This window comes from Zonotrichia leucophrys, chromosome 15, assembly GCF_028769735.1.
Source record: "Zonotrichia leucophrys gambelii isolate GWCS_2022_RI chromosome 15, RI_Zleu_2.0, whole genome shotgun sequence".
NCBI lineage: Eukaryota > Metazoa > Chordata > Aves > Passeriformes > Passerellidae > Zonotrichia > Zonotrichia leucophrys.
The window spans coordinates 6626197-6650752 of NC_088185.1; the positions used below are offsets into that span (position 1 = coordinate 6626197).

The 24556-nt window shown below is 47.1% G+C and overlaps 1 protein-coding gene across 16 annotated transcripts in view; it reads left to right on the top strand.

Annotated features, from left to right (window-relative positions):
* The window catches only part of FBRSL1 (fibrosin like 1), a 495150-nt gene that overhangs the window by 387718 nt on the left and 82876 nt on the right, over window positions 1-24556 (top strand). For 12 of the 16 annotated variants that reach the window (XM_064726492.1, XM_064726486.1, XM_064726485.1 and 9 more), the window contains one exon: window positions 12938-12991. The exons of the other annotated variants lie outside the window; for them this stretch is intronic. In XM_064726492.1, the coding sequence (XP_064582562.1) occupies window positions 12938-12991 (54 nt within the window). The remainder of the gene's footprint in view (window positions 1-12937; window positions 12992-24556) is intronic. 16 annotated transcript variants of the gene reach the window in all.

Below are 24556 nucleotides of genomic sequence, written 5' to 3' on the forward strand. Positions count from 1 at the left end.
TTCCTGTGTAACTTCACTTCTGCTGTAGGCCCTGTGAGGGTACCTAGCAGAGCCCCAGCCTGGGAGCAGGCTCAATAACAGATTCAATAAAATTCCTCTCCGGCTGCCTCCCAGCAGAAGCCCAGGTGGGGACACACAATGCAGGAGGAGGCAGCATCTGTTATTGAATCTCGCCCGGAGTTTATCCAAGCTCTTCCTGAGTGTTTTTCTACTCTCTCTGCTGTATAATCCCGATTTCCTCATGATATCTTTATGCAACACAATGGTTAAGTGCTTTCCCCGTCTGTTGTCAGCACTGCCAGTATCAAACTGCTTGAAGCTTTTAGCTCCAAAATAAGAAGTGTGCTCTGTCTCGGGGTGAGAGCCTTCCGTGCTCTCTTCAAGCATCAGTCTGGTCTGATGGATCCTGTCTCGAGGGAGAGCTCTCCACTTGAGACAGATATGCTGGTGGAGTGGATGCCTGTGATCCTGCAGCCTTGAGTCAGGCCTGAGTGAAAACAATAGCCCGAGCCTATCTCATCTCATCTCATCTCTGAGAACAATCACGCTGGCCCCACACCCCAGCACTCAGCACCAGCCCGGCGTGGAGTCCCTCGTGTGGTCTGCTCATGCTGTGTGTAAGGTGTTGGTGCTCAGATAGCATCTTGAAAAGCTGCAAAAACAAGAATACACCCCATCTCAGCGTGGCTTTCACATTGCCCCAGCCCTGTGCCTGGCCGTGGTGCTCTGAGAGTTCAAGCAAGTAACACCCAATGTTGTCATCGTGGTTTGCACATTCGAGGGCTGAACCGAGAAGACAAAATGAGCATCTGATGTTGCACCCTGTGTGCACTTAGCCACCAATCCCCGCCTTTCTGGAAGGGTGTTAAGTGGTTTGCCCTGCCATTGATGCTACTTTAGGTTAATTCTGTGCTTTTCAAATCACCTCTGTTCCCCATTGCGTTCTACTGCAGTCAGAAGCAGGCAAGAAGGGAAAGGGACATGTGGCAGGTGACTGATGGGATGAGTCCTTGGCTCCAGGAACACTTGTCCTTCACTGGTGGTGATTCACTGCCAGCTCCTCTGTAGGTCCATGCAAACAGAGATTTGGAGCTCTTCAGAGCCCTTTCAAGGGAATGGCCTTTCATTCCCCACATCTTCTTAAAACAATGTTACTGAGTGGTTTACCAGATATCCCAGATTTTCTAGGCTATCACTCCAGTTCTGTCTTCACTGCAGCAAATAACGAGGCTTAAAAAGGCACCTGTTTATTTAGTTATTTCATGCAACTGGCAAGGCTTAAGTCCTGTCCCTGAATGGTATCAATTCTAGTAAGAAGTATGTCATAGCCCTGGAGACTTTATCTAAATAATCACAGCTTTCTGGAGTGCAGTTTTCAGATTTGAGTTATTAGATTTAAACTTCTGGTCTTCTTAGCAAAACACCTTCCCTTCCATCCTGTTTCCTTGCCCCTGATCCAAGGTTGAACTGTCTAGAGGATGGCATAATATTTGCTGCATATTTGCCTTGACAAATGGCTAATTCCCACTCGGATCCATGGGGGTTTGCTGTGCACCAGGGACAGCAGGCTCCTTGGCTTCCTTGCCGGGAATATTTGTTTAAATGCAGCAAGTCCTTTCTCCAATGTTGTCTTTTCAGGAATGTGGAGGGGTAAGCCTTTTGATGTTTGTATTTACAGTGTTTTCACATCTGGATGTCATTTGTGACACAGGCTCTCCTCCTTCTTCTATCCCTGTGTCTTCCTGTAAAATACATTCTGAACATACAAGCTCATGTGGCTTTAATGTGTGGTAGTCGGCCAATGCATTTAGCAGGCCTGTAGTAGGCCAATAAAGAGGTACCTTGGGTCATGCTGTGAGCTCTTGTAAATTTATCCCGAATTAACCCTGATTGGCATCCAGCTCCCCTGCTGTAAAGATACAGATGTGCATGCTCTCCAACATCTGCTGCTTCGTCAGGAGCTGTGCCATAAATCCACAACCCCCCCGTGACCTGCAGTCTGGGATGGGGGTTTGGGGATGCTCATGCTCCCCAGTCAGGGTGGGTACCTGCAGGAGGCAGGTGGCAGCTCTCCTGACACCAGGGCAGCTCCATCCTTGTGTTTTCACATGAAAATCCTGTTGGTGTTGCAAGAGGGTGTTCTTCTCCCTGAGCAGCACCGAGGTGCAGCCTCCAGTGTGGATCCTTCTTGTGGCTCCCTGTTTCACGCATTGGTTTGAATATCCTCGTCCAACAGGTTTCTTTGGGGCTCGTATTAATTCAGCTCCATCTTTTAAAATGCAAACTTGGGCATGGCAGAGCAGGCTCCTTCTGCTGCCTTCACTTGCAGAGGAAAGCCAGGGAATGAGATCAGTCAGAGCAGCCAGAGCGTCGCTGCAGTCCTGCAGCCAGCCAGGATGCAAAGGGAAAAACATACCCATCAATTTCTAAATGTCAGCTGAGATCCCCTGGAAATTATTTATTGCGTCTGCTGTCGTATTTAATGATTTAACAATATACTAATAATCATAATATATTAACTTTGTGTAGTGATATACCAATCAATATAAAATAATGAACACATCTAATGGATTTAATAGTATACAGATGTTTACCGCCTTTCTCCCTGAAGATTTTCTGATAATTTCTGCAGGCCACATGAAGACCAGGCTGGGTCAGCTCCTTTCCCCCACCCCAGAGGCAGTGGCACTGCTGGGGCCATTCGGGGACACCCCAAAATGCTGCTGGGTGAGGGCCAGCAGTGCAGAGCGGGGTGTTGGGGTGCAGAACAGGCTGTGGGGTGCAGGCTGAGTGAGCAGGGGCTGTGCTGGAGGCTCGTGGGTGTGACACCCCCATCCCACATGGGGAGAGGAGGGCAGGGGCTGGCCCTGTCCCCGTGAATCACGTTCACTGCAGCAGGTGCTAACCAGGCATGTCAGGCAGCGGGACTGCTGGCCCTGTGGCCATTGATTAACCATTTATTAAAGCACCTGTGAATCACAGCAATAGTAATTATATTTTAAATATACCTACTAACAACTATTTTGCAATAGGGAAGGTTAATCACGATTAAACATTTCCTTTGCTTTTTCTCTTCTCCCTCTGCCCGGAACCAAATCCCCTGGGGGTCCAAATGCAGCTCAGGGACACAGGAGGCTGCAACTAACATGGAAAATAGAGGGAAAGGAGCCCAACCTCAGCCCATCGACAGGCTGGTGGGGGAGGGAGCATGCACACACACGGACACACCAGGGATGCACACAGCGGGGCATTCAGAGTGCACTGATATGCTTCATCTGCCCTTTGACTGTGTGCACACAGGCAGAAACCTCACACCCACAAGGGCATGCACACACCCAGACAGCGCTGTGTGCACACACACATACACACACACGCCGTGCACACACCTAGACAGCGCTGCGTGCGCGCACACACGCGCACATCCAGACAGTGCTGTGTGCACACACATATACACACACACCATGCACACACCCAGACACTGGCTGTGTGCACACACATACACATACACACGGGTGTGCACACAGACATGGCACACGCACTGCACAGAGCCACAGACCACGCACACACACAGACACAGGCTGTGCACACACGGACATAGACTGTGCACATGGACACAGACTGCATACATGGACACAGACTGCACACACACGGACACACACTGTGCACACACACAGACACAGGCTGTGCACATACGGACACACACTGTGCACGCCTGCAGTGCACATAAGGACAACACACACACAGATCGCATACAGGGCTCACGCACACCTGCCACGCAGACACACCCCGTGCACCTGGATGGGGCCGTGTCCGCACGGCCCCTGCACACCTGTGCTCGTGTGCGCGCCCAGCCAGCCGCGGGGCACGGGGCGGGCGCTGCCGCACACGCTCACGGCCGCTGCCGTTCCCGCACCCGCGTTAAACTCGGGCTCACTCTCGCACCTCCCGCGTCCCCCGCCCGCGCGCTCCCGCGGCGCTGCCCCGACGGCGGGTCCCGCGCGCTCCCGCGGCGGGGCGGGGCGGGGCCGGGGCGCGCGCGGCGCGGGGCCGCGCGTCTCGCGGGCGGATTGGCCCCGCGGCGCGGGCGGGCGGGCACGGGGCGGGGCGCGGCGGCCGCGGCCGCGCGGAGCAGTCGCGCCGCGGAGCGCCCGGGGAGCGGCACCGCCGCCGCGGAGCGGAGCGGGCTCGGCGCGGTGCCTCCCCGTCCGTGCTTGGGAATAATGGCTACCGAGGCGTGAACCACCGAAAGAAAGAAAGAAACCAACCCGCCGCCGGGGGAAGCCCCTGGATGGGGCCGGGCTGGCGCTGCCTGCGGAGCTGAGCGTTCCCCTGCTCCCTTCCTCGGATGCCGGCCGGATCCGCCGCCTGGGTCGCTTGCTTTTTTTTTTTTTTTTGCTGGTTTTTGCCTTTTTTTGGTGCGTCTGTGGGCTTTTCACCCCTTCGTGTGGTTTTGGCCCCGCGGGTGATGGACCCGTAGCGCCGTCTGCGCGGCGGCTCCGGAGCTGAGCGGGCGCGGGGGCGCAAACTTTGAGCCCCGGGTTCGACCGGGGGGAGAGAGAGAAAAAAAAACAAAACAAAAACCAAGGGGGAAAAAAATAAAAAGAAGAAAAAAGCGCGAGGAGGAGACGCTGTGCCTGCAGCCCCAGGAAGAGCGCAGGGAAGGAGCGAGCGGCGGAGGAGCGCGGCGGGAGGAGGAGGCGGCGGGGGCCGGCGGGACCCCCGGGGCACCTCCGGGCCGGGAGCCGCGTTGTGCCGCTGCGGGGGGGCCCCGAGCGGCTCCGCTCCGCTCCTTGCCGCGCCCGCCCGGCCGCGCCCGGAGGATCATCCCGCGGGGGCCCGGCGGGCCGGCGGGGCTCGCCATGCTCTGCGCGCCGCGCGGTGAGTAGCGGCGGGAGGCAGGGTGGGAGGGAGCCCTCGGGGCCGGGGACCCCCACCCCACCCCGGGCACTGCTGGTCCCCTCGCCGAGCCCCGTTCCTCGGCGGGGGAAGTGTTTTCCTGCCGGGGAGCCGGCGGCTTTGCGGTCAGCCGAGGGGAGGAAATCGCTGTGCTTCCCGCCGGTGTGGTGGTGGCTCCGTGCGTGCGGTCTCTGTGTGTTTCTCTTTTTCTTCTCTCCCTCTTGCGCCGTTCTCGGTGCTGCCGGAGAGGTCGGTTCAGCTTTCCCGGTGGCTTCCTCGGGCTGGTTCGCTCCGCGTTCTCCCGAGCGGGGGTCGCGATGCGGAGGGGCAGGAGCCGCTCGCTGCCCATTCCTGGAGGCGAACCGAGGAGCTCTCCTAGCGGAATTATGGAGGGGTTTTTTTGCGGGAGAAACTGGGTGTGTTTAAATAAAACACAAGACAAGAAAGCGGCGCAGCAGCGCGGAGCTGCTTGGATGCGATGCGCTCCCGAGCTGCCTTTTTTTTTTCTTTTTTTTCACCCCATTTCGCACATTCCTCCAGTGCGACCGCATCCCCCTTCCCACCCTCGCGAGGAGGGTGAATAATAAATATAATAAATATTGAAGCTGTGCCTGCTCCGGGCAGCGCGGGTGACCGGGCGGACTCGCTGCTCCACCCGCGGGTGGCCGTGGCCGTGCCGGTCCCGCTGCGCGCTCCCGGGGCGTCTCGGGGGTCCCCGTGGGCGGAATATCGCGGAATATCGCGACTTGGCTCTGCCGGGTGTTGCTGGCTGCCTGGCGCTGTAGCCGGCTGCCGGATGAGGCCGGTGTTGGTCTGGGATTTCTGGCTGTTGAAAACGGTAACAAACTCAAAAAAAATCCGTGCCCGGCGGTTTAACCCCTTCGATGCGGCCGCAGCCCCTCTTCTCGCAAGTCTGAAAATGGTCGTCGTGGATTTTTTTTTTTTTTGTTTTCCCCCTGTGTGTTTTGGCGTGAGGATCGGCGCCGCTCCGGGCCGGGCGGGTTGTGCGGGCCAGGCTGGATCGGGGTGCGGGGCTGCCGGGCTCCGCTCCCCTCCCCGCGCCTGCCGCGGGGCCCCTCTGCTCAGCCGGAATGAAAAATTTAATCCAATTAAGAAATTAAACCTTGTATGTTTAAAGTGACAAATTTGAGAAGGGGAGGGGGAGGCGAAATAAGATTTCCAGGTCACTGGTTAACTAAAGATGGTTCGGAGAAAGAGCTCGGGAATAAGGTGAGGGCAGAGGGAAGGAAAGAAGGACCTTTTTAAATGGCAAAGGCTTGTTTTTCTCTCTGGAATTTAAACTGGTTTCTAGGCTTGTAAAATCTTCTTGAAGTTGCGAATTTATCTCAGGAGGCTGCTTGGCAGCTAATCTTCTCAAGGCATGTCCTGATTTTTTGTAACGTTACAGTATCTGAGGTCCTTTTAACCTAATTTTGTAACAAAGATAATTTCTTGTTATGTAAGTTACTGTTCTGAATGATTGCTTTGGGTCTTGGAGAGCGTCCTTAACTGGTCTCCCCTGTGCCGCAGAAAGTGGAATTATTTACTTCGTTATCAATTCTTGAAAGAAAGCCTTGCTCAACTGGAAAAGGCTGCCAAGGTATTACAGGAAAACAGTGTCTTACCATTCTTCTTTCTAGAGAGTTAAATCTTTGGTCATCCCTGATCAGAATTTACTTCAGAGGTTTATGTTTATGTATAAATCCGATTTTCCCCACATACAGACTTACAAGGGCGAGCTGCTTGAATTATACACAAGGCATTAACTTCCCACAAGTGGCAGGCTCCTAATGCTCTCTTCAAGAATTTCCTCCTTTGCTGACAGCAGTTCCCTAAAACTGCCCTGTGCTAAAGCCAAAAGGCACCAGGTTGAGATGCCTGATTTTCTTTTCCAGTGGAGATTAATGCTGTAAGACAAGGCAGGCAGTATTTTATTTAGCTGGATACCAAGTTTTCACTAGTATACAGTGGGGTTTTTAAAACTATTTTATTTTGTTTGGAAGGTGGGCTATTCTGAGTGAAACCTTAAGCCTTGTTTATCTGAGAGGGGCAGTCTGTTCTCATAAACAAACGAAGCAGTAAAATATATCCCAGTGTTATTCTATCAGGACATGCAGTCATCTGCTGGACCTTGTGGCCTGGGCTGGCTAAATCAAATAGCAGTGTCACACGTAGCTCTGGTATTTTGAAGTTTAAAAAGGGATTGGAGCATGTCTCCAGTTCCAGTGACAAACTGCAGATATTTAGCAGTAGTTGATACTTACTTTCCTCTGATGTTCAAGAATGTGCCATCTTGAAGTGTTAACATTGAACAAGGGGTATAAATATTAGTGTTTGCTGTTGTGGCTTCTAAAGTAAAACCTGGTGGGATGTTTGGTGGGGATATGTTGACAGAAGTGGCAGTGAGAAAGGCTGCATTCTTCAGCTGGCTGGTCTGTGCTATATGGTACTTTTGGAGAGCACAGATGTCTATGTAATTTTCTGCCTTAAATATTTTCCTTCTTTTATTTATTTTTTTCTTTTTTAATCCTTATGTTGAATTATCCACAATATGGTTTATGGTGTCTGGATACACTGGAATATGAAACAATCTTTTAAAATCCATTAAAATAAAACTATTTGTATCATCAGGTTAGGAAATGTAAGATGCTTAATTTAAATGACTATGAATTTGTAAGATCTGAGGTCAGGCAGGTATAAGTTTGTGTTACTCCTTGCTTAATAACATGTTTGAGGAAAGATTGGCATCAAGCATCAGAAATAGAAATTTTAGGATCTCCTGGAAGTTGTTGTTTTGTTGTTTTTTTTTTTTTTTATCCTTCTGAATAAAGATGGAAATTCTAAACTAGGTAAAGAAACATATGGTTTTACCAGAAATGATTTCCTAGACTGATCAATTACTAGGAGATGTAATGAGAAATATACTCCTTAGGGGGAGGAAGGAGGGATTGCCATTACATAATATCCCTTGGGAGAATTTCTGTATCGCATAATGAGGTTGATGATGGAGCATTTGGGGAAAATGCCTATGGATAGGAATTTGTTCTTCAGATTTCCATCAGGAAAACATATTACTGGGAAACAGGCTTGTTAGAAGTAGTACTGATATGTTAGTAGGTGAGTCCTTTGCCTCTATACACATTTCTTTTGTTCTCATAACTACTGTGTAAGAGATTAGGTAACTCTAAGATTGAAACATCTGCAGAATGAGAGATGCCAGTGAATAATTTCCTCATTTACTTAACACCAAGGGTAAACCATTAAGGGCTTATGTTCTGTTCTAGGCTTTGTTAAATTATATCTGTTTGTCTATTGAAAATAGGTCCTGAGGAGAAGTAAATCGCTAGCCTTAATGGGGGAAACTCAAATTGCCTTACCTTCATGCTGATGAAAATGAAATATGTAGAAATATATATAGGTGATGTGTGGATGCAGCAAAACTTGGTAGCTGGACACATATTTTCAGAGTCTTAGTGGTATCCTGAGGATCACCTAGGAGTTGTCTTTCAGATGGAGAAGCTCTTGTTAAAAGTTACTTCAATAGAGTCTTACTCTTTTGGTAGCAGTTGCCTTCAGGAGGTAAATAATCCATTTCCACACACCTGCCCTCCAGCACTGTTGATGCTCGGAGTCCAGGGAGGCTCCAGGAGCCACAGCCTGGCCCAGAGGTGTTAAACCAACAGAGGAAAAGGTGAACAGCCTTAGCACCTCTGTCACTGCTGGGGAATTTGCCAGATTTGAGCTGCTCATTTAAAACCCCCAGTGCTGGTGATTTTATCAGCGTTTCAGATGGCTCGGCCAGCTTCTGTCCCTGGAGTGGCAAATGCGCTCCAGCTTGGCGGCTCCCTCTGGCAGTCGGGTTGTGGGGGCGCAGTGACCCCTGACGGTGTCGGGGGTGTGTCCCAGGTGGGCGCAGCCTGGGCCTTGGGGTTTTGGGGGTTTTTTGGGGTTTTTGGGGGTTCAGGTGCGGGGCCGGGAGCGCCGGGACCGGGCGCGCTCGGAGCGCGGCTGCGCCACCGTGTGGCCGCGGGTGTGCACTGCGCCCAGGTGCGCCCCCAGCGCCGCCCCGGCCGCGGGGGCTGCGCCAGCTCGGGGCACTGTCACCTGTGTCACCTGTGTCACTTACCTGAGCTGTGAGACCCTGCCCCAGCTCGGGGCATTGTCATCTGTGTCACTTACCTGTCCCGAGCTGTGAGACCCTGCCCCAGCTCGGGGCATTGTCATCTGTGTCACTTACCTGTCCTCTGCCATGAAATCCTGCCCCACCTCGGGACACTGTCACCTGTGTTACTTACCTGTCCTCAGCTGCGAGATCCAGGGCTTTCCAAGAATTAGGAATGTGATGCTGGATTTAATCACCAAGAGTTTGCATAAAGGAATTAGTGATGCTTCTGCACCGTATAGAAACTGTTTCTGCACTGTTGCCGTCAAGGAAATGGAAGATAAGTGTGAGTGATACTGGTGTCAGGACTTGATTCCAAGTGGTGATTTTCTTGCTGCCTGTCCTGTAAGGGCTTCACAGACAAGGACCCTTGCATTAACCATCTCAGAGGCACAGGCAGTGACAGCATCTCTCAAGGTAGCTAATGTAATTTTGAGCACAACCTGTGATTGATTGTTCTTGGAAACTTCAACTAGAATGATGGTGTTGGCATGGACATAGACAAACAGGTTCTTGCAAACACCCATTTGTGCCTTATATGGCTGCATGGGAAGGGTTAAAGATAAATGTGTGATCTTGAATGCTGTAAAAATAAACCGTCTTTTCTGGTGGGTGGTAAGAGGAAAGCTGGAGTTTACATGAAGCCAGCATTTCAAGGTGCCTGTTTGTGTTGTTACCAAAGATATTTCTAGCTTGCTTACAAAATGAGATTTTTTTAAAAAATGCTTTTATTTTTGCAAGTACTCAGTCTAGCTTTTGTTCTTGTGGAAAAAGTGTTACAGTTAAATTGCTCTGGAAGGTAGCTGCAAGATTTTTAATATTGAGTTGAAGCAGTCTGGGTACATTGTTTGCTATAATGTTTCTGTGGGGGGTAAAAAACATCTGTACACGGATGCTGTTCCTGCAGTAACTGCTATTCCAGAGGAGAATCAGGGACAATAATGGATATAAATCTTAGGGCTTTTTTTTCCTGGAGGAATCAACAATAAGGAGTGTTTAGGCTATTAAGATACCTGCAAGAATATCCTCACTCCAGAGCTGTCGGTTATAAAGTTACAGCGCATTCCGCCTTCAAAATGGTTGGAAATCCGTCATAAATATCTCTTTCCCACATCCCCTCTATCTCCCTGGATGATTGGCTTTCTAGCAAAGCCTTCCGTAGAGGGTGTACTGTAATCCTTTTACGTTACTCCTTCAGTGCAGATTACGCAGCAAGAAATAATTAGGAGATTAATTTTCACCTGTCACTGCCAATAATAGATAACCTTGATACAGTGACAGGGCGAGGAATTTGCGCGGAGGGGGGAGCAGGGGAGCGTTTAACCCTGTAGCGCTTGCTGCAGGCACCAGGCAGAAAATGGTTGCCAGAGCCGTGACCTCCGTGCTGGCTGCCACGGGCAGGCAGAGCCGTGAGGGGCTCCTGGCTCTCCCCCGTCTCCCTCCCACGGATGCTTTTTTTTGCCTTTTGCTTTGCCTTTTTCCGCGCGCTGCGAAATTCGCTCCGCGCCGCAGCGGAGCCGCGCGCGCCTCCTGCTAATCAGCCCCGAGCAGCCGTCGGAGACCTTTGTAGCTTAGGCTTTTAATTCAAACGCAGTTCTGTTGCTTTTCATGATTTCAATTCCCAATCTGACTGGTGTTCCTAAGGCTGCGAGGGAAAAGGAGAGAACTAATGAAGATGGCTTCATTAGGCAGAGCGTGGTTTAGCCCTTGCTTCTCTCCAATAAATGCAGCTGAAAAAACATCCCAGAAGTAACTGGGGTTTTGGTCTTCAGAGGAAGCAGAGCTGAGGTGTTTCTGCTCCCTTTCAAAATTAATTACTAGCTCTCATCAGGTGAGCTTAAAAAAATGCAGCCTGTGCTCTAAGGCACTGAAGGCAAATGGGAAGGGAAAAAAGCCACTCTTCCCCCCCTCACACACACACACATACTGTCTTCTTTTTTATTTTTTCTCTCCTTTGTGCTTAAGTTTACAATCTGTTGAAAATGTAATGGGAAACCAGCCTACAGAAAATGCCATTATTCATATCATCGTGAGCTCATTTATTTTATCTGCAATAGTAATGATAAGACAGACTGCTTGGCAATGCTGATAAGCTGAGAAATATCTTAGAGCTATTTGTAAAAGTTAAAGCAGATCTTGGTACTGAGAGATAGGGAAACTGATGAGCCTTTGGGCAATCTGCAGAACTGAAAGCTAATAAAGATTTTAATAGGAAGGCCTCATTAGGATTAGGGAGATCTATTATCTGCGATTTACACAACACAAACAGTGGGGCAACTTCAATTTTTGCTTCTTTGTTCATTAAATACTATTGCTGAATGTGAAGCCTTTTAACTGGGATCTGGATCTCTTCCTCTTCAAGGAGCCATCACCAGTTGATGGCTGAGCAAAGATAAGAGGGGCAGCTGATGAGGGAATGTGTTTGGCACACAGTGCCAGCAAGCCCTCATAGTCGGGGACCAGTGCTTGTTGGAGGTATAGAAATGCAGCTGTTTGTAGGTGCCTGGTTGGCAGGGTTCTCCTTAGTGTCTTTTTTTTCCTCTTATGAACAGTATTTATAAACTTCTGGCCCTAAACAGCATGTTTAAAAAGAAATTAACACATTGTTGTGCTAGTTCTCTGGATGGTGGTGCTGAAATACTGCTATGGATAGCCTGGTGGTTAGCTCAGCTTGGTGGATTGGCTCCTTCATTAATGGTAATTAGCTCATGGATCTGTTCCAGCAGAGGAGCTGTCTCCAGTGCCATTGGGGATTGCCATGGTAGGAGCATGTGCCATGGGTGACCTGATCCAATGGTTTGGTAGTTACACACAGGACTGATTTTAGCACCAGGTGCATTCTTAGACATGTGATGTCGAAAACCTCCCTTTCTGAGGTTGTGCAGACACCTCACGGTCTCAATGGCTTTAGTCCTCATGTGTAACATGGTGTGTAAGGTGCATGTAAGCTGCTGAAAGGACATTTGTTTACCTGGGGTTGCAGGTGTACTGAAATAACTTTTTTTCAAGGACCATCCAGGCATTTTTGGTGGTTGAACTGAATTGTAAAGCAGGAGCAGAAACTTCTGGAAGATTCTTTGGTTTGCATTTGAGGTCAAAACCACATTGTAACCTCATTCTGCTAACCTGCAGGTGAAACAATTTTTACACACAGATGCTGAGATCTGACTGCACCTCTAATGCAGATAAGGGGCTTTGTTAGGTGACATCCATGCTGGATGTGAGAGGCCACGTGTGACCACACTTGTGTTTGGGAGCTGTCTATTTTCTTTTCTGTGTGGAGCACACATGTGCACAAGAGTCTTAGCTTCTCTCCATTTTCACAGCACAGACCAGCTCCCCTGCTGCTGCTGGGTCGCATAACCCCAGTGGCACCTGCAGTAACATTGCATCCATGGAACAGTAATACTTGGAAAGCATGTTCTTGTATCTTCAGCTAACTTTAATATGATGTAGCAGCCAAAACCCAAAAAGGACCACAGCACCACCAGCCACAGAGAAGTCTGTTCCAGAATGTAGTTTGAGTTCTGCTGGTTCAAACCAGTGCTTTCATGATGGGTTTAACTCCAAGTATTCCATCCTCCATGTGCTTAAGGAATTCAGAGCACCCTCCCCTTTGCACCAGCAGTGTGGAGACAGATGGGCAGGGCTGGAGCACCTCCTGCCCAGGACTAAAATAAGTTCAGTTCCTCCCAGTGGGTTGGTGTGAGTCTGTTGTCCCTTGTCTGTGACCACTCACAGGTCCTGTCAGCCAAGCAGCATGGCCTCCCAAGGCAGTAGCACTGCTTGCACCTAACGTGTTGCTCCAGCAGGGCTGCCATTTGAGAAGTTTCTAATATTTATGTTTGATATGAATGAAACTTTTTGTTTTGTCTGTAGACCGCAACGGAACTGGAGCTGACTCGTATCAGGAGTGCCTTGATAACAAGCAAGGTATGAGATCAAGTCTCTCCAACATGGGCACTTGGGACTGATTTAGCTTGATTTCTTGCAGCTGAATTGGTTGCTGTCTCTGTCTCTCTCACTCTGTCTCCCTTTTTTTTTCCCCTCTTTTATTTTTTCCCCCACTGTCTCCAAGCCAATTCACTGTTAACAGTTCCATGTCAGCTAACCCGTTAGCTCAGGGTCTCATTGCACATTTGTGATAAGTGCTTGTTTCTAGCACCCCAAAGCCTCAGCTGTTAATGGAGGAAGTGGGAAGATTGTAAAACAGAAGTAGCATGTGCAGTTGCTTGCAGCTGTCTTCTTCCTCGAAGTTTAGTTGCACAGCCAAGCAGAAAAATATTAAAGTTGAGCTAAGGGAAGGCACGTGCTAGGCTGGGTTCCTTAACACCAGACATCCTGTTATCATTTGTGTGCTGACATGCTGCCTCAGACTTGTCCAGCCTGCTGTCTGCTGCCGTGCTGAAGTTGGTAAGAGCTGCAAACATCTCTTGTGATTTACAAGAGAGTGATGATGGTGAAGGAGGAATCTGTTATCCTTTTGCTCTAAACCTGGAAACAAGAGTCACATCAGTAAAAATTGTAAAAAGTACCTTGGAAACAGGACTTCAATGGCAAAATCATGGATGTTGGATTTAGGAAAAGGGCTGGTGTGTTGTGTTCTGTTCAGATGCCTCTCTGAGAGCTGCAGTCAGAAGTGCCACTCCATCTCTGTAGCCATGTAGTAAGTGTTGAACCTGCTGGTAATCAGGGAGCATAAGCACCCTTCAGTCCAGAATATCATTTGTCATAAGCCGCAGCAAAGAGATAAGAGGAAATGCTTATCCTAACCAGGTTATAGGCATCAATTACAGGTCAACTTTTACCCTGCTGTTGACCCAGATCTGTGACAGTAGCTAGAATTATCATTGCCTGAAATTCTGATCCTTCTTGCGTAGATTTCTAAAGTAGGACCAAGAAACATAAAAAACCTGTCCCAGTTTTGGTGCTTGCTTGGGTTTAATTTTCCACAGGTGTCTCTGCTTTCAGTATCCATCAATCAGTGTTACATGTGCTTAAAGTCAAAGCTGCCATGCAGTGCATCTCCCCTTGCTTGTTGTTGGGTTTGGGATGGGATTATTTGGGGGGCGGGGGTTGGGGTTTTCTGCTTGTTTTATTTTCCTTCTCTCAAAAAAAGAAAAAATAAGAGGTACATTGTTCCTTTGGTGGCCTTTAAGGTCATCTTTTTCTTCACTATTTTTCTCTACTGACTATAGTAAATACCTAATCATTGCTAAGCTTTCATTTCAGAAGTTACAACTGGATGACTAATGTGGAAGAACTGTAATCAATAATGGCAATTCTTATTAGATTAAGTTTAAAAGTCTTGTAGACCAGTGTAATTCAGGAGGCTCCTTTGATAGATAATTTGTTCTTAGGAAGAGCAGTTTTCTCCAGTAACATTTTTCTCGTTGGCTGGGGGAGGCTGATCCACTTGTCATTTTGTAGAAAGCAATCAAGTTTCAGATTTAAAGAAAAATGAGTATTCTCATTTTTGGAAACTAATTGCAGTCCCTTTGATGTGCCAGTTACCCTGATTTATCTGACAGGTGGTATTAAATGGCGTTATATCCATTACTTTCATTTGTCTGTTAATACTCCAGATTTTTCTTGTCGTGTGATAGGTTTCTTTGGCTTCACTGTTAGCACATGAACAAACTATCATTATAAGTACTTTCAATTCAGTATGGACTGGATCTGGTTTGGGTAATTTACCCTGTCCATGCTGCATCGTGGTTTTTAAAGCAACAACCTTTAAGAATGCAGAAGTTTAAAGGAAGAATATACACAGTAACTTGTAGTGAGTCTCTTACTGACTCTGTTACATTTTTTGAGCGTGCCTTAGAGTTGAATCCGCCATTTGCAACAATTTACAGAATATAAAATACATAGCTGACAGCGGACCCATAATTTTGGTTGTTTCTCTTACGCTCAAAACAAAACACCACCAAAGGCTGAAAGTAGCGGTGGCTGTTTAAAAGTATTAAATCTTCAAGCTATGTGAAATGCTATTGCCATGGATTCCTTTTATAACAGCATGCTTGTCTCCTGGAAATTATGCTATAATGAGGTTTGGTTTATATATTTTGCCCCTCTCCTCATTAAAGTGCTGTCTCTCAGAAGAAGCGCTTTGTGTTTTGAAATACTGCGCGGTTAAAACGAAGGCAGGTTTATAACGATTTAATGTACTTGGGAGCCAAGGTTTTGCAGCTTTATGGCAAAGATGTTTTAACAAAGGGCTTTATGGTAAGGGTGTGCTGTATTTTAGTCAGGCAGTTGCTCAGGGGAAAATTTTCAGTGTGAGCACGTCACAACAGCAAGGAGAAATTCAGAGGGAAGCAGGCTTCTGAGATCCAGTCACCAGCATGGCTGATATTAAGGCTTAATTCTTTGCAGTTTCAAGCCCTGATATATTTTTTTTTTCTTTTTTTGCCTTTCGCCTCTTCACTCAAAGACAAAGCCTTGTGCCATATAATGTAACACCACAAGCAGGCCATTTATGCTTCCCATTTTTGTGCTTCAAGGTAGGCTGCAGTGTGGCGTGCTGGGAGCAGCCACAGGTGGGATTATTACACCCTCTCAGAATGAAGCTTGCTTTTTCAGCCTTATAACTCCAATATTCATTATTAAAATTGTACCCTAAAAGCAAGGCATTTTCTGAGTGTTTGTGGTTTGGAAGTAGAGAGGGCAGCAGTTCAGAGCAGTTGCCCATGCACTGCAGCAGAAGACGTGTCCTGGATCTGCCTGTTTCTCTGGGATACACTTAATATCCCATGGTTTCCTGAGAGCCAGGGGGTTCTGCCATGGAAAACAGGTATAAAATTACTACCAGACATAGTTGTTTCTGGAGCTTCTCAATAGGAACTCACTGTTATAGTTATTAAAACAGTGCTAGTGTAGGGGTTTAGGCAATGAAAAGCCCTTAGAGAGGGCTCTGGTGGCAGCCAGATGTCACCTCTCATCCTTGAAACAGTGCTTAGAGAAATTGAAACTGATTCCAAGTGTTTCATGTTATCATGTGTAGCACCTTTTCTTATTCATAGAAAATGGTGTTTTTACTTTGCTTGAGCAGTGTTCTCTGTGTCCCTGTGCCCTCAGGTGGGCTGGTAATGGGGATTTTGCCCTAGTGGGCTCCAGGTTCCTGCTGGAGGAACCCAATGCCTTTCACTTCTCCTACTTGTCCTGAGGAGTATTTCCCCACAGGTGAATTAGCTGGTATTTTTCCAAGATGAACATGGCTTCATCTTTTTGATGGCACTATTAACTCTTTCTGTTTTTCTTTGGATTTGTTACACCACTTCCTGAGTTCAGTGCTGCTTGCTGCTGATGGATTTTGTTAGCTCATCTCAAGAGGGAGGATGAATGTAATTTGGAGCGGTGTTTGGGGGCCAGGAGGAAGGATGGTTAATCTTGACAGGGATCAAAATGTGGCTGCAGTTGAGCCAATAGAGCTCTGTCTGAGGTGCTGGAGGACTGAGTGCTCCTCCCCTGGGTTTGTGCTGTGAGTGGATCCCAGCTGGATTGCTGAGCATGGGTAGGATGTCTTGTACCATCAGGCTTGGTTTTGAAGTAGTGGCAATAAACCAAAGACTTTTTCATCCTGTTTGCAGTCCCCTGGGCTGTGCAGTCCCACTGTGTGTCATCTTCTATTAGTCTCGATGCAACCAATGACCTTGTTTGTGTGAGCACATTAAGCACAACATTAATAGCTAATTTGACTACTTTGGATTCAGACAGGCTGCAATCCATCACCTGAACTCTCCTGATAGCAAATATGCTTGGATGGGATTAAGGAGAAAGGATAAAATGCCTGTTTGGGCCATAACTCTAGGAAACTGGGAAACTGCTTGTGAGCCTGTGTAGCTGATGTAGCACTTGGTGGAAGCATGTTCTTAGCTGGGGGAAAAAAAAGCTGCAAAATGAGAAGTGTGTGGTCCTCATAGATGTTTGTTCAGCCCTCTTCCTGCCTGTCAAACACTGGCATGGCAAACGAGACCACCACGATACAGAGGCATCTTTTAGAAGATGTTATTGGGGTAAATTCTAACCTGTTCCAGTTCTTGGATCCCTTTTGATCCCTAACGGGATCAGTTTCAGGATGGCAAAGATGAATTATGAGGCAGATAAATAAAAATGGCAGACTGGCATATAGCTGGCCTGGAAAGTGTGGTCAAAATAGTTCTGTCACTGAAGATGTTATTTCCATTAAATGTTTTGAGATTTAGTATTGATTTCACTGAAATTACCCTTGAAAACAGATTTCCTCCAAACCTTTTTTTTTAATATATTTGTTTTGGAACTATTTTAGGAGGCAGAAAAATGAAACTCCAGCTTCAAACAGTTTTTATGTTTTGAAATGGGCTTTTTTCACTGTATGAACAATTTTTAAAATATTATTGTTATTTGTATTCCAGTCATGCTTGTGCACTCTAGTTATGGGCTGAACGTCATTTTGCCAACCACAAGGCAGACTGGGGGGGATCAGTTTCTGCCTGAAAATGCTTTGGGCGTGTATTTCTGACGGGGCTGCATTGATTGCCAGTGCCTATTTGAAGAAAAACCCTACAACATTCTCATTTTACAATATGTTGGCTGCCTTTTTGTTTAAAGAATTATAAATAAATCAGCAGATTTTCCACAAAAACACATATGCTTTCTTCCTGATGAGCACGATGATGCACCAAGAATCCTTGCAAGAGGCCTTGAGTTTGCTTCAAGTAGAGGGGTAGGGCTGAAGTTGAAACTGAAATTTTAAATAACTCTCTTCTTAAAGAAGGATGCTGCTGGAGCCTTGTTAGCAGAAGAATTGCCATTTTCTGACTAATTTTTTTTTTTTTTGCCGGCATGGGAACAAAGAAAGAAAGGAGGAGGCAGAATAAAAGCCTGTGTGAGTGTACATACAGAGGCTGCAGCTCTCTAGACTGGTAATGGTATCTGGAAAGGGTCCAGGCTGTTGTAAATATGAACTTTTGTCAATATTCCCCAAGCTTCTTTGGACTCTAGGGTGGGCTTTATTAGCTGAAGGTCACACCATTGTGCTGTCTCCCTCTCCTGAGACCTCTGATACCTTCCTGAAAGGACAGCCCATTATCCCTGGGCTTAGAAGCCAGCTTTCTCTTCAGTGGCACTGAAGCTGATAAGCTTAAGAGGCATATTTCATCCCCCCACTGCTGCTTTCAGGAAACAAACAGTGTTTATCATTCCTGATTAATTCCAGTTGAACAAAAAAATAAAATGGAAGGCATGTGTGTGTGCACACGTGCACAGGGACACAGAGATGAATTTTTTTTTGAGGCTGTTCTTGTGTAAGGTCAGCTCACGGCCCTGGCCACAGCCAGCAGTGTCTGGAGCTTTGCTTTTCCTGGGTGCTGTGTCCAAAGGTGGATTTAGTAACATGAGAGGATCCCAGGCTGCAATCAGTGTGAGGAGAAGGGGGTGGAAACAGAGATGGGGCAGCAGCAGCAGCCTGAGCATCAGGGTTGGAATTGATTTGTGGCAATTAAGCATTAAGGTCTGTGAGAGCAGGCCCACCTGCTGGGAGATTGGCTTCCCATCACCTGGGGAAGATGAATGGCCCCAGGAGAAGAAGGGGCAGGGATTTCGTACTCAGCTGCCTGAAAAGAATCCTAAACCACCATATCTCCCTTTGGTATCTTGCAGCCCTTTTTATCACAGCTCAGTCCCTTTGCTGGAAGTTGTATGCAAGCGAGTTGGAAGATAAAAATGCTAGTTGCTGCTGCTTTTTCTCCATTTCTCTTTGGCTCTGGCTTGAAATTTGCTAGGAGGTGTCTTACTGACTTTCTTGTTAGTCCTCCCTCAGTAGGACTGTGTTCCATACGTGGCTCTCAGTTTCTTAGGGTTTTTTTCCCCTTATTCAGAGTGTGGAATTAATAATGAATAACAGATTTATCAAATACCATATTGCCCCTCTGTGCTGATGCAGTGTGGGAAGCACCCAGCTGGTGTGTCCCAGTGGCCAGGTCACCCACCCGTATTCCGTGTGCTCCTCTCCAGCATGCCCTTGATGGGCAAGGCACCTCCCCTGGCTGTGCATCTTGAGGTTCTCAAGTGGAAAATGGGAGTATTGGCACTGCCCACAGTCCTGTTTGTTTGTATGAGTGTGTAGCTGCAGCCCAGGTCAGGTCTTTTGGTCACAGCCCAAGTTGTGTCATAGATCATTTAAGGAATGTGTGTTGCATCAAATTTTTATTTCACTTCAAGCATGGGCTGTGTTTAAACCAGATTCTTGATACTGAGGTTACAACTGGCTTCATTTCTTTGCCAGAACAGAGATGGAACAAAATTTTAAAACAATTTTGCAAAGCTATATTTACTTTTTACAAGTGAGGACCATATTTAAAGACAGATTTTGGTATTATGGCTCCAGTGCTAACATAAACAGGGTCTGATGGGGAGGTTTGTAAAATAATAGGGCTATTGGTCATGTTTGGGGAAAAAGAAATTTCCATAGTATATTTCAAACTGGAATAGCTCTGAAGGTTTGACTGGCCAAACCTAACTAGCATTTCTTATTTAAAATTGCTGTGGTAGCATGCAGTAGAACAGTGGGCCATTAGTAGCATTTTTTCAAAGGTAAACTACACAAGCCTTTCTGAATTGGGGCACACACTTTGTGAATTGGGTTAAACTTATCATTCTTCACATGAAATTTAAGTTGTAGATGAGAACCTCCTTAGATATACTGCAGACTCCTTTCTAAGGGCAAAGTAGATTTGAGGAAGATAATTATCTAGTAATCTCAGTGATAGCTGCATATATGGTTCTTTCTCCAGATGGGTTAACATGGTGGAAAGATTTTTATCAGTCCAGTCGTGCACCACAGGCTGCAGTAGCATATGTACTTGCCTGGACCCCGAGTTTAGTGATAAGTGAAATGTTAATATGTGCTTGGCAGAGCAAGCTCTTAATTTCCCTTAAAATGGAGGGGGCAGAAATGATCTCATCGGGCAAGATGTCTTTGGGCTACTGCCCACTGTTAGGTATGTCCTAGACAGGGTTTATTTACTTGGTGTAGGCAGATTATTTCCCTTTCCCTCCATAAATCTGGCCTGCGGTAACTGTTAGCAAAAGAGCTTTCCACCTCCTGTATTGCAGGAAGCATTTAAGCTCTTGTTGAAATATGAAGCTCCCTTCCTTTATTAAAATTAAGAACCACTTTCTCACATGGCAAAGTGATAATAAAGACTGAAATTGGATCTATAACTTCATGAAAAGGAGAAGAATTTTTTTTAAGACAAATCATGCATGGTAATGCCTTCATTGTTCTCTCGCTGTGTTCTTTGTATTGCTTAACTCCCTGCGAACAAAGAACCCATAACTGGAATTGTAAAAATAATCCGAGCATTTAAGTCAAAACTCAAAAGGCCCTTGGGAATCTCATGCGAAGGTGTGCCCTTGAAATAAATGGTGGTTTGTGAATTGTCTGAACAGGTTTGAGCATCCTGGCCCCGAGGAAATCTCTGGGAATTCTGCCGCTGACTGCAGCGGGGTCGGGGTGCCGCGCTCGGCGCTTTGTGCGGGCACTGAGCGCAGCCGCCTCTCCGCCTTTGAGAAACTCTGACTCCCTCCTCTCGGGCAGGCGGGAGATTTTCTACTTGGTTGCACTTGTGAATTCTAGTTAAGGGAATTGCTTTTGGTCCCTCCATCTTTGTCACTTACTTAAACAAACATGCAAACTGGAAACACGCACTTGCTCGAGCTTCAGCAGCCAGCGCCTCCTCGAGATCGCTTGTTACTGATCTAGAACTTAAACTGATTGGGAAAGTGGCTTTAAGATGAGGTTCAGTCATGCTTAAATGAAACCAATTGGGCAGAGAGATGAGAAATTTTGCTCTTACTTGCCATTCAGGTGTCTGAACCCAGCTAGTCTGAAGGTTCGGTCCCTGAGCTTGAACACAGATCTGTAGGGAGGTTGTAAATTGAAGCAATGAGTGTTCCTTCAGCAGTTTATTGCAAAATAATGGGGTTTTGAAAATACAGGGCTGTCCAGGGTCAAAGTCACTGGGAAAGAAAGGTACTTAAATAAACAATGAGGGAATTAGTCTGAAATTTGCATGGAGACACAGATAACCTGGGCCCTTTAAAATCTGATTGAACATAGATTTAGCCCTGTTGAGGAGGAGATGGAGCCACAGGATCTCTCCCAGCCCTTCCTACTTCAGTGACTCTGATCAGACATCTCATCCTTGCCAGGGCATTTGAGCAAACCAGTGATTGTTGTAAACATGGACATTATCTTCCTGCGTAATGTCACAGTCCAGGGAGAGGAGGGGGGAGTTACCAGAGTTGGAGGGAATTTCCCCATATCCCGAGTCTTCCACATTCATGGTGCAGTGGCCAGTGACACCATCTGTTGCTTAAGAACTGCTGTTGATGAAATAAACTCTGTATTTAATGAAAACCAAAACCCAAAGAAACCATATTCCCCAGAAACATGATCCAGGGCTCCCAGAAAACTGTTACACTTTAGTTGCCTCATCCTAGTTCTCCATCAAGAGAAAAATTTAAGGAAAAATTACTAGAGAAAACTTTCTGATCTTTCAGCAGCAATATCCCACAGACTTTTGTTCATCCAGAGTAACCCCACAAAGCTCAACAACCTGGTTTATAGTAAACTTGTTTTTAATTAATGCTAGTGAAATTAGGTCAAAAATGTGAGCTGTTTGCCCCTGGTGTTGCTCTCAGTAGCTGAAGGGGGTGTTGGAAAGCTGCGTCCCAGGTATATGATGAGAGCTTATTCAGACTTCCCTGCCACTCAGGATCACAGAAATGTTGCAGTGGCAGAAAGATGGACTGTAACCTTTCTGTGTTTAGCTGTAATGGAACGTGCAAAAGCTGGAAAATTTCTGGAAGGTGCCTGGAGAGGCCTGGCTCTTGTGTCAGCAGGAATATGTGTTGAAAGCTGCTCAAGAGAGGGGCATTTCTTAGAACAGTTTGCAAAAAGTATCAATCACAGCTCGGTATGGACAATCAGAGAATATTAGAAGTAAATGGTTAATTTTTCCCTACTTTTCCTGCCCAATAAAGAAGCTTGGTTGTTCCTCACTGTAGCTGTGTCTTGAGGGCTTTCCTTAATGAGCCATCTCCTTCTGTCCAGTATGGAAAGAAAAACAAAAGACTTAGATACCTCCCTTTGTCTCCATGTGATTTTAATCTGATTCATTCATTCCTAATCATCTTGAAGGATTATAAAAGCAAAACCTGTTAAATCTTGATTCTTACTTCTTTCCTTTCTCTCCCAAACATAATCATTTGTTCTTTTATCATGTTGCATTTCTCTGCCCGTGAATCAGCTGCCTTTTTATTTTTCCCCTCTATGACAGAGGACAGGAGGGGCGAGGGAGCGCTGCTTCCTTTGATTCGTTCGGCACACAAGTGTTCCTTGGCCTTTCATACCCAGGAGTGGATGCAGCTCTTGAGCAAATTGGACCTACTTGTTTGCTGGCCTAGGCCATCTTGTTATCCAGCCAGCTGTGTTTTGATCTTGGAGGGCCATTTGAAGATTAAATTGAGACATCTTTTGTTACTATTAAGTGCAGTAATTAAATCAGCTCAGTGTTATTTAAGTGTGGAAAATGTCGCTTTGCTGGCCCATGGGTGTCTGAAGTTGCCATTAGACAGCTGTGTTGCTTCCAGTGCTAATGATGAAGAGGTAGGAGAAAAGAGCCAAGTGCTCTCTAAATAATTTTCACCTCTTTCTGGGTTGTGCTGGATCCCCTCCCCACCTTTTTGTGTGCCGTTTCTCCTCCGTCTCCTCAATTCATGGAGAACAAGGTTTTTGAGAGGGAGCTCGAGCTTTGTTGGGTGGAGAGCTGGCAGTGAGTGCCCAGACCTGAGCAGAGGGGTGGAACAGCGTGGGTGAAACCTGCTGAGCTCTCTGGATGGCAGCTGCTGCCCCATCTCCGAGTTTGCAGTGAACAACAAAGAGGCTGACCTAGCAGCGTGGATCTAATAAATGAGCAAAGCTGACTGCCTGCCCCCCTTGCTCTGTGGTGGGAGCCTGCCAGTCAAGTCAAGCACGGCGAGTACATTTGTTCCCATGGGGGTAATTGTAAGACAATTTGCTGGTGCGGGCTGGCCTGGCTATGAAGGGCTGGCACCTGGGAGATGTGAACCCTGGCTCAGGCCGGGGCTGCTATCATTCAGAGGTCACCTGGGGCTTGCTGGGGCAAGGCAGCTGCCCTTCCCCAGCCCCTCTGCCTGCTGCTTGCCGAGCAGATTGCTTTGAGAGAGGTGCCTGGAGGTGATGATTGGCAGCAGGGAGCGGAGCAGACAGACGCTGCGAGAGAAAGTGAGAACCTCGGTGGGAAAGGCAGTGCTTCGGAGGTCGAGTGCGTTTTAATGCTGGGTTAAGTTGCACAGCAGTATTGGCTCATTGCTACTGGCAGCACTGATCACTTGAGCAGTGCCTTACCCTTCCCATCGTGCCCTTTGGAGCCCTGCCTTACCTCCTGTGTGCAGATGAACATTCTCCCTTTCTCCTTGCTGCTCTCCATCCCTGGCAGGAGCAGCCGCCAGGCTCGTTCTGCTGCCTGTGCTCACTGAGACAGAGTGTGCTGAGCTGCCAGCCTTCCTCCTCCTCCCGAGCCAGCCTTCCTCCTCGTTAGCCTGGCCTCCCAGATGCACCCAGCTCTGGGCTCCCACCCCCAGTAATTGCCCAGCAACATCTATTTGCGTTGCTTTTTACGCCCGCCGTGTTTTATGGAGGGGGAAGTGTGTTTGCACTTCGTGAGTGTTCCTGAGCTGTGGCAAGGGCAGGAGAATGGCAGATGGGTGGGGATGAGAGAATGGGGGAGCTGTGATGAATCTGTTTTTCTTACCTTGTTTAAAAGTGCCTGTTAAAATTCAGCAGCCGCACCTCCGATCAGCCTAATGGTGTCTGCCATGTTGCGAATACACAGTCATTAGTTGGTCCAATTCATGCATGCTGAGGTAGGAGGGTGATGTGAATGCAAAGGAGCTGCAGAGAATGGGAGCTGGGGGGGCAGGGGAAGGAGGGGGAGAAGCTTGGTAATACAGTGACAATGAAACATACGGTAGTCACACTGGAAAACTTTCTCCTTCATTAGCAGGGATCTGTTGAGTTTCTGCTCACATTAGGGTAATTAACACAAGTACAGATTGTTGAACATCTGTGCAGTTTAACTATATGGCCGGTTCCCAGGCTTTAAACAGGGCTGTGAGGAGCCAAATGCAAAGCAGTATGAAAAGCCCACACACTATTCATTTTACTGAAATTAGCATTTCTGGATGAAAGCTGATGTTGCACGTCGGCTATAAATTTTCTCTGGTCTGTTGCCAGGTTGGCTAATGATCTGAGGTTAGTGTTTGTTAAAAAAAATTTTAAAATTTGTTACTTTTAATATTCTGGAGGGGAAGTTTCTTAAAAGGCAAAACAAAAAGCAAGCAAAACAAAGCATATGGGTATATTATAGGTAATGTTCTTCTAATCTTTTTCCAGTGGAAGCTCAGGAAGGAATTGCTGGTTCAGCCTCT